Below are 15,045 nucleotides of genomic sequence, written 5' to 3'. Positions count from 1 at the left end.
CTTGCTTGGCCAGGAGGTTTGGATGATGATCGAGTGGAGAGTGGAGAGCATTTGAAATAGCACAAGCACGTGTGGGACACATGATAGCATTGCAGGAAAGCTATTAAACAAATGATACCAGGTCTTAAAACTAGAAGAACTGTTTTCCTCTTTCTGCATGATGACTTAATGCCCATTACCTCTAAAGGCCCCAGTAAATCATATAAAATATTTGCTAACCCATGCTGGTGAACCATTTTAGAGTAAGTTCCAGCTGCTGCTGAAGCCCTTTCCTGCTTCCCAGGCTGGCTGGCATGGGTCCCTTGAGGTCCAGCAGGGCAAAGAGCAGGCAGGTACATCCTTATATTGCACTTGCCTGCTGCTGGCACAGCCTGGACTGCCTCAAGTTGGGGATTGGCTGTTTAATAAATTTCCATCTTTTAAATCTGACCTTCCTATGGACCTGTAAAAACAGCAATTAAGGTGTTACTTAATGAAGTACTGGAGTACTAGTCTACTAAGTATTTCTCAAAAGCCATTTTCTCTGGGCAGCTGATGACCTCTTTGAGCATTTCAGGAAAGGGACGTGTTTTTAAACTCAACCTTCATTGCTGTTGCTACTTGCTACACAACAGTAGAGTTTTACTGTTTTTCTTGATCTCTACTTTGGATTGTGTTGTCCTTGTTAGTATTAGTAAGCATTCTCCTGCCAGAGTAACCTCATTGGGAACAGAATTGACACCTTTATTGATGCCATGTGGCATTCAAATACCTGGTTCCTTGTTTATTGTGAATCGCTCCCCCACAATGGCTTGAAATCAAAGCATGATGCTTTTTTTTTCCTTTTCCCTTTCATGATTTTTGCCAGAAAACATAATGGAAGATGAATAGCAGTATTTCAATTGTCACATTACATGGTTGGAAGTATGGAACTTGGAAGCAAATTTATAGTTTAAAATGGTAAAATTTACTAAAGAAAGAAATGCTTGCAGAGTGATCTTTCCTCTTCTTGAAAACTTAGTGATTGTGCAGCTGTTCTCTCCTGTCTTTTCCTAATACGTATTCGTAGGTTTTCACAAAGAAAATGCATGTTTGCAAAACCATGATTATAAGTTAATTAAAAATAGTTTTCATTTAGAAAACTAAATGTGTTGGTGGTAGCATACTCATTGCTAATGGGTGACTGTAGTTTTTCAATAGTAATAAGAGATTCAGTGAAGCTCTAGAAGATGTTAGGATATGATTAACTAGATAATCTGTGTATTTGAGTTTTTATTCCCAAGCAAGGTGGATCTCCCATAGCCAGAAGTGTGAGATTATATTTGATAATTATATGAGACTCTTGAGCTTTCTTGGAGATTGTAATTCAATTCCATAAGAAAAGAGCTTTAAAACATGGAGAAAGAATGAATGCTTCTAATTCCAGGAAGGCATTATGACGAGCTTGGTCAGCATGTCTCAAACAGAGCCCAGCAGATTATGCACCATGCTGTGCTGGAGCAGCAAATAAAAGTACCGAACCCAGCAGTCCCAAATTATACCTTTCTCAAATACTAGGTTGATTCTGTGGAAAAAATAAGTGTTTGAGAGTGTTTATCAAAATGTCAGCTCTGGTTTTCATTTACTATAGGATATTCTATGGTGAAGTACATCAGATATGGATGGAAGGTGTTTGGGACTTACTGGACTACCTGTGGCAGACAAGCAGCTGACCAAAATTAGGGACCCGTATCACAGAAGCAGAAAGCTGGTGTCTTGTTTCTCTGAATCTGATGATAGAAAAGGTTACATGTGGATATGTGTGTTTATTCATGTATTCTTACATGCTTAATCTCCATGTTCTATAGATGTTCTATAGTGTTTTTCACAATATTGAAAACAATACAGGTAACTTTGGAAGATGGAGCTGAGATTCAGTTCTGTCTGCTTCCACCTGTGTGGTGCCAGTTCCAAGGGCTTTAAAGTTAACACAACAAAGATTTAAAAGTTGCTATTACAGAAAAATTGTCAGTCAAAACCACCTGATTTTTGCTCATTGAAGATGCTTTTTTTCATTGAGAGGTGTTGTTGAGTTAAACATTAATAGGGATAAGAATCCACATGAAGAGTCAAGTAAAAAAACACTTGGCTAAATTAAGAGAACCAAAAGATGTCTTATGAATCTACCTAAGGTAGTTACCATAACTGCTGAGAATCAGTAGAGGTCTTCTGGGTCCTAGGCAAAGCACGTTATGACTGCAAAGGTAACAGAGCTTAAATAAAAAAAAAAACAAACAACCAAAAACAAAAACGGGAAGTAAACAGGCTCCATAAAGACTAAAACAAATAAACCAGTGATTGTTTCATGTAAAAGCTATCTGAGTTGGAGCTAGAGAAACAACTGTATTAGTATACTGTAGTCTCCATGGGATTTAAATTCAGATTTTGCCAAATTAGGTCAATGTCATACATGAGAAGATGGGGACTTCAGAGATAAGACTGGGGCAATTATTCTAAATACTGTGAATTGCAAACCAGTTGTTCAGTCAAAACTGCTGATTTCTGGATATCTGAGTGTACAGCTATTCTTGTGGCAATTAACTGGAAAGTTAAACCCTTACATATTTGTTCTGAGTTTACCAAAACATGTCAATGGGATACTGGCAAAGCTTCAGAATAAGTTTAAAGCAAGCGGTGTGCTGCCCTTAGTTAACAGCTGGGTGAGCCCTTGCAGCAGGTTCTTGTAGTTCAGAAAGATGAAGGAGGAGTGATTAACTTTGCACCTGCTCAAGGAAGGTTCCCATAAAGGAAATTATATAAATAGATCGATATGTTGGAATAGAACTAAGTATGTCCTTCTGAGGAGAAAGAAATTGCCCCTTCGAAACAGGGGAATATGCCAAAAGCAGTCGATTAATATCAGGAATGGGTAGTCATATGGACTAGAAATCAAGGCATTCAGCATGGTGCAGTCATTAGAGATAGATGCTAAACTGGAGATAAAAATGGAAATGCAAAGCTAGGCTCAGGAAAGAAATTCATCACTTTGCAGTTCTGTACAGGACAAGTTAAGTGTTGTCTGTCATCTGACTAAAAAATAACTGAAAGACATCTGTCATGAAGCAAACTGTAGCAGAATGGGAAAAATTAAAGAAGAGGATTTCTCTAAAGTTCTGTCAAAGGATGTCTTTCTTGAAATGTCAAAAAACGTGGAAGTATCTCAGAGGGCCAACATGAGTAATACTGAAATTGCTGTATTTATTTATACATATATGCATATTTTGTATTTCTGGCTGTTTTATGTTTAATATTTATAAGTGTGTATACCAAATGTATTTGATTAATGCATTGAATATCTCCGGAGTTAACAGTGTGAAATGTAAACCATCTAGTGCATATCAACTATGCATTAAATATATAAATATACATCTATGTATACATATGTGTATATATACATTTATATGTACAAATATATAGAATTAAATTTATTTTTCCAGTTTAGTTTCATCATTTTTTGAGACCAAGTGTGTGGAGTCTTGCATTGCTTCCTCCCAGTGGAACACCTCGTGCTATATGTTACAAACCTCTCTGTCCACAGCATTGGACCTATGAGGAATAGGTGCTAATGTGGGTGTCATATCAGAAGAGATTTTCAAGACAAAGAGTAATTCTGTGGACATCCCTGAATTTCTGATTTTTTTTGGTAAATTCAAAGAAAAACATTAAGTAATCTTTTTCAATCTTAGTGTAAAAAAATGCTGTATGTTGCCTAATTTTAAGGCAAATAAGTAGTCTGTCTCCAGGCCTTGAGATTCCTAAATGAAAGAAGAATATTGCCTTTTTCAATATTTTCAGCCTCCAATATTCAAGTATGACTAAGGTTCATGTTCACTAACAGATCTGGGAAGTTTGACTGAAAGCAGCAGTGAGTACGAGTGTGAAGTTCAATCTTTATGTCAATTCCAGTTTAATGGCCACATTTGGCTAATTGTATTCATTTATTTTCAAGGCAAAATGGGGAAACAAAACAGCAAGCTGGCCCCCGAGGTGATGGAGGATCTGGTGAAGAGCACGGAGTTCAATGAACACGAGCTAAAACAGTGGTACAAAGGATTTCTAAAGGACTGTCCAAGTGGTAGACTGAACCTTGAGGAGTTTCAGCAGCTCTACGTAAAAGTAAGTTATTTAACTTACTTTAACTAAGTTCCTACTATTTGACTGCAGAAAAAGTTATGCAGTAACATAAAGCAAACGTGGTCAAGACTCGCTGGTCATTTAGACTAAGGAATAACTTTACTGGGAGAAGCAATGATGATGAGATAAATGGGAAGTGCTACTGTCCTCACACCAGAGATTCATGTAACTGCAGTGACTGGAAACAAAAGTTTAGAAAAAGAGCTGTGATATATTCACAAGAAAAATATTCTCTATGCTCTGCAATTTATGGACCTCTTTCACCCTCAAAAGATGGTTGTGGTCCTGCTCAACACAAACCATGTGATTGCTGGACATACTTATATGACAGTGATGAAGTTTCATGGCAGTATGAGCTGCAGATAAATTACACACTGTCCACAAAGGAATTCTGTTTATAAATTTTAAGTATTGCCTTTATTTTTTTCCCTACTGTCACTTTGTTCTTATTTTATTGGAAAGGAAAAGCAGGCTGATCTGTTTATTTTCTTCTTATTTTTCATTATTTTATCAAGTTCAATTTAGTCTTTTCCTTACATTTATTATGTATTTATTCTGTAACAAGAAGACTATGGGGGTAGCATAAGAAGTGTATTCATGTTACAAAGAAAATTATATTTTAATTCAGAATTGAATGTCTGCCTAAAGGTCAGAGACTTCAAAGTAATGTTAATTAGGAGAAATATTGGATGGCAGTGATGAAGAGTAAGATCAGAACAGCTCATAAATACGTGAGGCTGAATAAAAATAAAAAAGCCTTTCAAATGTAAGTGTTGAGCACACTGGCAGTTTCTTCAGACAAGTGGTACTGTCGTTTCTCTCAAATGCATGCTACAGTTCTTTCCTAAATTTCTTCAGCCTTGAACCCAATCATTCTGCAAATTATGCCTAGCCCCATTTTCTTTCTAATGAATGGTCTAGCAAAAACTTCCAACTCCAGCTTGCATAAATAAGCTTCTGTCTTCATATTTTAATATTTATGGCTCAAGATGTTGCCTCACAATCCTTTTCTTAAGAAATGAATGACTTTGTAATAGATGTTATTTTCAGATGAAAGAATTTTTACAGCCTCAGGTATTATGCGTGTTATCGACTGATAATTTATAACTTCTATTTTAAACAGTTCTTCTGAGTGCACTTCCAGCAAGAGCAGACATCTAGTCATTTCTCATACATGTTTCTGAGAAAAGCAAACGGTCTTTATGAAATTCCTAATAAAGTATGTCAGCTCTTTAGCAATAATTACTTTCTTTTTGGCAAATCACAGTAAACAGATTATTATTTTTTTTAATAGTTTTTGTGTGCTGTGAGAAAAAATATCTTCTGAAACCAGCTGAAAACTGTTAGGACTACCTCCCCTCAAAGGGGCATTTGAAGTGTTTGTAGATATTTCGCAAGATACTTTACTCATGAAAACATACCAGAGAGTAAATTCAATATCATGTTTACAGAAATGGTAGTGCAAAAAATAACAGGAAAAGCATAAGCAGTATTTTGCTCTTGAAATTTGAAGACAACTTTCTAATCTTACTGAACTGCAATATCTAACCTTTAGTTTTATGGCCTCATATATCTTTAGATATGCACATCAAATACAATCGGTCTCCCTTGCTTGGGTAGTTGTGGGGTTTGAGTTTTGCTGTGTAATGGCACTGTCATATATTTAGTCCAGTTTATTGCCATCCTATATACAGTGTCTATACAGGGCAAAATACTAATTTTGCAGAGGAGAGATACGATTAGCTGTAGTAAATCCAGAGCTGTACTTCTCTTTCTGTTGCAGAAATGCTTGTAAAATGATGTCTCTGAGGAGCCAATAGTCTGAGTGTTGGCCGTGGTGGCGACTTCTCCTGTGCAGGACATTCTGCCTGCTCCAGCTGCTGGCTGCAGACAAAACCCCAGATGCGAAATTTGCTCTTTCCAGGAGGAGCCACCAGCACCAAATCATTATGATTGCAGTTACAGCACTTCAGTCCCCTTAAAGCATGTTCAGGGTGAAAATACATGAAGCATGTATTGATTTGTAATTCTTCTGCACAAGCTTTTAGTTGGGAGGGATGACATTTATCTGTTGGTCTAAACTGTATTTTATTGAAGAAGATTTCCTTAGATCAATATATTTTGAAAAGAAATACAAGACTTACCTTCATTCCAGATTTATATTTACTTAAGAGGACATTGTTTCTTTGTTCATGTGTTGTGTGGTGCACTGTCACACGCATTGATAAAAAGGTGTTGGTCATATAATTAAGATGCAAAGGTAGCTCTTTTTTTTAGCTCACACAAAGTAAAAAATATTCTCAGCTTAAAGAGCCCAAACATTTTATATTATATGAGGAGCAATATTTTGAGGTGAATTTCCTTGATGTCTCCACTTCTCTTCCATCATAATTGCAGAGTGGGGTGTACAATGTTGGAGAACAGGAGCTGCTTTTTTTTTTTTTTTTTTTTGTTAATGAAGTGTAACTAGAGGTGTCCTGGGATCCCACCTAATATGTTACTGTATCTAATGCCTGCTAATAAGCTTGATTTGATCTGAAGCAGAACATCCAGAACGTGTGTGATGTGGATGTCAGGTCCTCCACACCAGCTCTACCAAGTCTACGTATTTGCATCAATTGTACTGTGCTGTTGACTGATGTAGATGAAGACTATATTGACTAAAGGGGGAATCACTCTAGTTTGGCTTGGAAACATTTGCTATTGAAGTTTCCATTATGAATACCAATCATCCAGTGCTTAAAATAAATAGCAGTTACACAAATGGACTCTACAGAAAAATTATTTGCAGTGCTTTTAGTGGAAGTGTCTATAAAAATACTTAGTCAAGAACACCTCTTAAATAAGCAGCTAATAGGCAGAAGGATACTTTATACTGTTGCATATTTAGCATCTTCTGCAATATAACAGATTCATTAAAAATATTGGTTCATTTTTGGGTAGATAGATTCTTCTTGGGATCCAGAATCTGTGGCAAGCTGTTAGGGCTCATCTTTCCCTGCATGATGCTGAATGACATGAATGCTTCAGCAGTTTCTGAAATAGTTTATTGAAGACTTGGTTATATACTGCAAGCCCAGAGCCACAAAGAGACCTAAATGCTGAAACACCGAGTTAGCTGTCCTGACAGTCTGCACAGAGCATGGGAAGGGGAGAAATCTGTGGATAACGTTGTGAAGAAGCTAAAACTCAAGCCAGCATGCTGTAAACAAATGTGGAATTGGTATTAAATTCTACATTTCTCCAGGGTATATGTATCTGCTTTAATATGGGACTTGCACCTTTCAAACCTCTCCCACAGAGAACTATTTAGAACATTAGAAGTCCAGGCAAAAACAAATGACTGGAGTCCTTTTGCTTTCTCTCTTAAGTGACGAAGATAATATAATTGCCTTATCACAGTGGTTTAAGTACTCCTTAAGGTGTAGAAAACTCTGAATCTATTAGAGGAAGAGCACTGCCAGAAGATTGAGGGAGGTGATCCTGTCCCTTTACTCAGCCCTGCTGAGGCTGCCTCTGAAGTGTTGTGTCCAGTTCTGGGCAACTCAGTACAGGAGAGACAAGGAGTTCCTGGAGCAAGTCCATTGGAGGGCAGCAGAGATGATCAGGGGACTGGAGCATCTCCCTTATGAGGGAAGGCTGAGGGATCTGGGCCCGTTCAGCCTTGAGAACAGGCAACTGAGAGGGGACATCATCAATGTCCATAAGTATCTGAAGAGAGGATGTCAAGAGGATGGAGCCGGGCTCTTCCCTGTGGTGCCCAGCAATAGGACAGAAACTGATACACAGGAAGTTCCACCTGAATATGAGGAAGAACTTCTTTCCTGTGCGGGTGACCGAGCACTGGAACAGATTGCCCAAAGAGGTGGTGCAGTCTCCCTCACTGGAGATATTCAGGAACTGTCTGGATGCAATCCTGTGCCATGTGCTCTAGGATGACTCTGCTGGAGCAGGGAGGTTAAACCACTGCGGTTCCTTCTAACCTTACCCATTTTGTGAATTATCTTGTCCCTGTTTGAATCTGCACTGCTCATCCTCTCATTTATCTACCTGTGATGAGATATCACCTTTTGGGATGCTGACAATATCCCAATTAACCTCTTTTTCTGCAGGAAATAGCATCAGACAGGCTGAAACCTAGAATTTCCCTGTTCAAAGAGAATACCCTAACTTAATCCTGCCTGGCTTTCTTAATTTTCCTTTTTTCTCTTCTAAAAAGTCCTTAATTCTTTTATCTTACATAAAACTTCATTAGCATTGTGAGCAGAGAGCTAAGAAATTAATATACAAAACTGTCATTAAAATAAAATATACTAATACAAAATTCTGGAGTGTTCCTATCATTCTTTAGGGTTTCTTGCAGTCTAGAGGGCCAAATACATTTTTCTTCAGATCTTTTGAATTCACTGGGTTTAGATGAATATGCCCTAGAGTGTGTAAGTGTGCATAATCACTGCTAATGTTCACAGGAATTATGTATGTTTATTAAGTGGAAAATAGGCTTCTATATTGTGATACTTCTTGGAACTGGGTCACTGAACATGAAAAGCATATCCTCTGCATTAACAACAGAAATAAGCATCAGTGGTCCTATAACTGGAAGGGTAGGGTTAGGAGTGATCATGATATAATGCTAGCATTAAATAAAGCAATTTACTTTGTGAATTTATGGCACCTATATATTTAGCTATGTTCTAGAGTTTTATAGATAACATTTAAATAAAAAAAAGATGAAGAAAAATGGATGCTATTCGATTAATTACAGTCAAATGGTTTGTCATATTTTTGGCTTCTATCTCACATTTCTGGCCTTGAAGGGAATTGATTTCTAGTCCTTCATTTTAATATGTGTAGGACAAAAGAATCTCAAAGATCTATTAAATTTAAGAGGGTGTATTTGCAGCCTCTTTTTCTCTGTCCAGATTTTCAAGACAGGCTAGCATCTTTCTAAAGATGGCACAGAGCTACTCAAAATTTTAGGTTAGGGCTGCTTTTCAGGCTTTCAGTGGCTGCAAAAAAGTAGGATTCCAGAATGGCACAGCTGTGTTTACAGATGTCCTGAAGATAGATGCAGTTGTACTGGCAGAAACTGATTTTTCTGGGATCATCTCTTTTAACTGGTAGAGCTGTGGTGGTTTTATGAGTGTGGTTTGGCCACTTAAGTTCTCCCTATAATAGAAGTACTTTTATGGTACTTTATACCAATGTTAGGTATATTATGCCTAATATAACTATTATATTTAGTATATTGTACCAATCCTGTATTGATAAAGAACTACAGCATGTTTTTGAAATAATGCCAATTATAAGAAATACTGATCTATCACACAATGATTTTAGCTCATGTGTTGCTACCTTCCAGAAGATTGCATCTGGTGCACCAGCAGACTTCCTGGACAATATAACAGAATGTTTGTTTGATGTACAACTTAAATTTAACTGCAACACCATAGAAAACGTCATATGTATTTATTTATAAACATGACTCTAAACAAATCCTTAAACTGAATAATATTACTGCTTTATTATTAGATTTTTCAAACTGATGCAGAATAATAAAGCTATTACTGTTACATTAGAAATTTTTGATACAAACAAATAAAGCAGTGAATAGCTCTGATCTGGGGACATTACAAGGTGGCTCTATAAAGAAGCAGTGCATATGTAGATAGGCAAATAGAGGTTAGAAAGGAATGACAGTAACATTATTGACATCAGTGGAAGTTTTACTTGTGGAGGATTGTAAAACAGTCCATGAGGTAAAGATTCTTAACGTATTCCTTAACCACTTAGTATAAGTCTGCACATTTGAGACAAATATAGTAAATCATTAGGAACAAATGCTCCTAAAGAGTAAAAAACCTTTCACTAGAAGTACAGTGAAGTTCCTATGAAAGGCAAATTAATATAGCAGAATCCAAAAGGCTGAAAAGCCACTGTGCTTGTGGTCCAGAAATATCATGGGGAAGTGCTTTTCAGGATGAGCAATGTGTTTGGTGCTCCAAAGCTGAATTAAAACTGGTTTCTGATAACTTTAAAAGCAAAGATTGCAATTGCTTTTCATACAGGACTTGGCTTAAAAAAAAATAAAAATAAAGCATGGGCTTGTTGCTTGGATGTTTTCCATGCAAAACTGCTTTTGCCATTATTCGTTTTCTTCTCCTTATAACCATGAATAGGCAGGTGCTGTGCCAAAATGCAGGTCTAGTACAAAACCACATAAGAGGCTTATTATATGTTTCAAACAGAAGCTGAGCTTGTGCTGTATGAATTTTAAAACAAAGGGCCAGAATGCTTCTTACATATAAAACCAAAATCAAAGAAATCCCAGAGGCAGGGTTAACTTCCAGGCTGATTTGAGTGATTCAGGAAAGGGGAGGATACTGGTAACGTGCCCTCCTTCTGCATTTCTGTCTCTGTGCTGATCCCAGGAAAAATAACGTCTGGACTTAATATCATTCTGTGGAAGAGCTTTTAAAATCTGTCTTTAGTAAACAGAGCTTTAAAGATCAGCAACTATATTGAAAAACAAAATACAGTAAATAAACACAGATTCTCATTTAAGCTGCAAAGTAAATTGAAAACAGTAATTTCCAGTAGAGGACCAGCATGCTGGGTAGCAAACAGTTCTGAAAATACAGCTGTAAATTACAACACCGGATGCTAAGAACCTTTAACAATGTGGAATGGAGTCAGTTTAGATTGAAATCCTAATCTCAGTGAAGCTAATGGGAGTTTTCATTCCTGATCCTTACTTAAGCGCTTAGGACTGTACTGAGTTCCCAAAATTGTTTATCATTGTGAGACCTGAGTGCTGTGAAGTCTGGTGCAAGCTCCATTAACCATTAATATCCAGTCCTACAAGCTGGATCTAAAGCCTGGAGAGCTCTTCATCAGGTGTGAAGGATGTACAGATTGCTAGCTGCCATTTAAAGGCAGCAGCTGTTTGAAAACTAAGTCTGTGTGGGTGAGGGGTGAAAGTAAGTGTCCTGAAGTTAGTAGAAAAGAGTTGCAGAGACAAAGGACAACTCCCTTTCTATTTACAGTATTATGGCTGGTGGTTAATTGTAAAGGCTAAAATACAGTTTTTCTTTACATCTGTTGCAGAGCATATAATGGCTCATATCCTCCAGACAATCTCCTCTGGAGATTCTAAATCTAGAAAGCAAGGAAGTCAGACAATTCTAAAAGATGGAATCTAAGCAGCTAAATTTTAATTGCTCCAAATAGTAGCTTGTGGAGTATCCAAGATAGTGGGATGACTCTCCCTAATGCTTAAACAAATCAGTAACATATGCTGACACTCTGTCTGTGAGAGGCAGGAATCATGGTCACATGAATCCGTAAAGCAGTCCAACTGTCCAAAGGCATCTCCAAGGCTTAGAGTGAGCAGATGTGTGGGAATGCAAAGGTTTAGTCCAAACCTCTGATTATTACTAAGTATTGAATAGATCTGTAGTTCTGTGGTTATGTGTGGTTCTTGGAGGCACTCTAAGCTAACTTGAGGCACTCTAAGCCCAATGCACTGAAGAGAGTATGTCCAACCAGGACAAGATGATGCAGCCTGGAATGCTTAAAAATATCGCCATTTACATTCATGCCCTAGTTTCCACTCTAGTCTGATAAAAGAATGCAGGCTGGGTAAATCTGCCAACAAAAACATGCAAATTACTTTCACTTCATCTTTTATTTTGAAGGAAGCTCACCAGTTTCCAAAACTGTCATGCATTTTTATAAGAGACCTTGTTCCTTTACAGCTCACCTTTGATCTGTGTTGGATTCCTCCGAGAAATCAAAACAATGAATTTGGAATATTGTGATTATTTCTGTAGCAAAACACTGAATTCATTAATAAGGTTATAGGAAGGGTAATAAAGAAGGAGTACTTCAGCTTGGATGGAGAGAGCCATTGCTGACACAAAGTATGAAAGATTTCAAAGAAAAAGAACCCAATGAACTGTCAGCACCAAGTCCCTTAGCTGTTACACTGTAACAATGCTTATTTCACCATTGTTAAGTAGTCCTCACAGCAGCTGTCAAAACTGATCAGTGGTTCACAACCTTTACACAATCTATTGTAAAAGTCAAGTGTTTTGGACTTTTTTTTGTCCTGAAACTTCTGTTTCCTAGCTCCCTTCATACCATCTCAGTGCTTTCCTTCTCATTACAAGGAAGGGTGTTCACAAAACCAGTGAAAATCCTTGAGGATATGCAGTGGAGAGAGAGAGAGAGGTAATACCGACTGTACTTCTTTCAGAGATATTCCTTTCTGTTGCAGCCAAAAAAAGTAATCATGAATGGAGTATATAAAGTCTTTATATTATGTACAGAAATACATTTGAGATACAACAGGGTTAAACCATTTGCTTGATGTCTTTGGCAAGGTCAGGGCTGAAATTATTTCACGGTTCAAAATATAAATGTCCCTTACTTTATTTCTTTGGAGTGAGGACTTGTTCTTTTTCCTACAGAATGGCTTGGGAATGCCTTCCTGAGGTCCTATGTGTGCATAATAGTATGGCACTTGTGGCCAGATATTAATCTAGATCTCTACTGGTTTCTGCACTCTACAATTAAACTGTGATCATGCCATAGTGGAAACCTGTATTTAACTTTATTTCAAAATCTAAGTAACTGAGATTTTGGAAACCAGATCATCCTTTTAGAATGATACTAGCCTTATTCTGAAGGCTAGTAAGCATGTGGTTTTTTTACTTGAGACAAAGTGAACTAAGGTCTTTCAGGGATTTCATTTCTTGAACTATAAACATTTCTGTTTGTTTAAAGTATTAAAAAAAAAAAAAGCTGTTTCGTATTACAGGGTTCCTGAAGGAGTGTTTAAACCTGGGCACTTCATTTCAGCACTGGAATGAACTAATATGATTTAAAGTTTGGGGTTTTTTTTAATACATTGAAGTATTTTCCTCTAGTGCCAAAGTCTACTTTTAATATCTCACTTGTACACAAGGCCTGGGGCTGAAAACAGCATTCTTATTTCTTAAGGTGTGGACAGGAGCTTGGTGCTCTGAACTGAATCCCTTCACCCTCGTGTGTCCTCTCTGACTCCACACCTCAGCTTATCCTCCCTCCTCCTCCCAGGAAACTCATCGGTCCTGCAGAAAATTAATTTACTGACATTACTTCCAGAGCTTCCCCAATGAACAGCTGTTAGTCACTGTAGCTGGATGTGAATGTCCCAAAAATTAAAGAGGCTGCATTAGTCTGTACTTGCAGCCAGGTACTGCATCTCTACCTGCTCCATCTGCTCGTGGTGCATTGAGATGGCAAATCACCATTGTCACTGCAATGAATATGCTGCTGTGGGAAACTACAGCTATGCAGGTATTGAAACATCAACTGCTTTTTCAGGGTACTGTGGTATGGAGAGGCATTTGAGAGCTCATTTGGTTACCAAATTAAACACAGTTTTTATTAGCATGTAGACATTAGTCGACATTCCAGTTAGGTTTCTACTAATCGTAGTCTGAATGTTACCAGTACCTTGGGATATCAGCTTTCTTTTTCTTCAGTGAGAGTAAACTTGCATCTTTTCATGTTTAATTAAGGCTCATAGGAATAGACTGTTTGCTCTGACAAACCTAATGATTGATGAATTGAAATGATTTACTGCTACCTTGCATGAGAATTAGGTAGCTATCTTAATTTTAATCACAAACAAATCAAAATGAGAAAAACATATGGTTTGGAAGATAAAGTAATCAACACAGGGAAAATCAGACAGGAGGAGATTTTGCCATTTTGCTGAAATACACATTAAACATTCTCAGAAGAGTTTGGTGTGAAATCTACCAGTTTAAGAAGTTGTGAAGTTTGGCTGTCTGGTTGCATGGATAGCCCAGAACTGAGCATGCATCTCTAAGTAAAATCCCACTGTAGTCCAAAGAAAGAGCAGTATATACAGACGTGTAAATCAACACTGTAGTTTACTTCAAAGTGAATATTAAAGTCAGTTGGAGATTATTTCCATATAAACAAAGCTATTAAAGAAAAAAGGAATTAAAAATTCCTATGTCATTAATTGACATAAGATGGTATATGGACTTTGTCAGCAGCTTTCTGCAGAAGTATATTCAATTCCCAAGTTATTTCTAGGTAGCTCCAGAGGTCTCCTTCATTTGAAAGTATATACCTTAGGATTGTTGTTATCCCTAACTGGGAAATACACACCTGTGTGCATATTTATGACTCTTCACAGCTTTCTTTGGCATATACTCACTAGTTTTCTCCTTGCTGTCAAACCAAATCAGGCTAGGAGACGGTTAAAGCCCTATTCCAAGATACATGAGTTTTGGCTATGTGATTCCTGTCCCTAGTGCTGATACCAAATACACAGGAACTGATCAAAAAAGAACAGTTCTTGAATTCGCTTTTGTGTTCACAGGCTCCAGCTACTGCTGCTACTTGTGTCCATGGTGACTATATCTGTGTCTAAATACCTTTTTGGTTCTGGAAAACTCTTAATTGTGTTGGTGATTGTTAATGTAGCAATTACAGTGCCTAATTTTATAATATGTGTCAGTGCAGATAATTATGACTTAAAATATTTAACTGAAATGATGGAGTTGTCTAAGAATGGATCAACTAAAACAAGAAATTATGTTGTGAAAGCCTCACGGGATACCACAGGGATGCAGATGACTTTAGGAGATGTACTTCCTCCTAGCATGGATCTGTTTTCACCAGAATAAACTCCAGCCGGCTGCTTTTCAGACAGCTGCTAAACACTGGTCTCTGGAAGGTGATGCTCTTTGAGTGTGGTCCTGGTGAAATGCAGATGTCCTTAGCTCCCTTCAGAGTCTTCCTATCCACCCATACACATGCCTTAGCCCCAGAGGGAAAGGATGGAGTTGTTTCTTCTGTGAAATCACTGCT

At 37.5% G+C, this 15,045-nt stretch overlaps 1 protein-coding gene across 2 annotated transcripts in view; it reads left to right on the top strand.

Annotated features, from left to right (window-relative positions):
* VSNL1 (visinin like 1) overlaps positions 1 to 15,045 on the top strand; it is a 90,241-nt gene that overhangs the window by 35,150 nt on the left and 40,046 nt on the right. For both annotated transcript variants that reach the window (XM_008931270.4, XM_029965846.1), the window contains exon 2: positions 3,968 to 4,134. In XM_008931270.4, coding sequence (XP_008929518.1) covers positions 3,973 to 4,134 — 162 coding nt within the window. In that variant the 5' untranslated portion in view covers positions 3,968 to 3,972. The remainder of the gene's footprint in view (positions 1 to 3,967; positions 4,135 to 15,045) is intronic.

Source organism: Manacus vitellinus, unplaced genomic scaffold (assembly GCF_001715985.3).
Source record: "Manacus vitellinus isolate BGI_N305 unplaced genomic scaffold, ASM171598v3 scaffold_11_pilon, whole genome shotgun sequence".
NCBI lineage: Eukaryota > Metazoa > Chordata > Aves > Passeriformes > Pipridae > Manacus > Manacus vitellinus.
The sequence above is the reverse complement of the archived record's forward strand: the minus strand, read 5'-3'. Positions and strand labels throughout refer to the sequence as shown.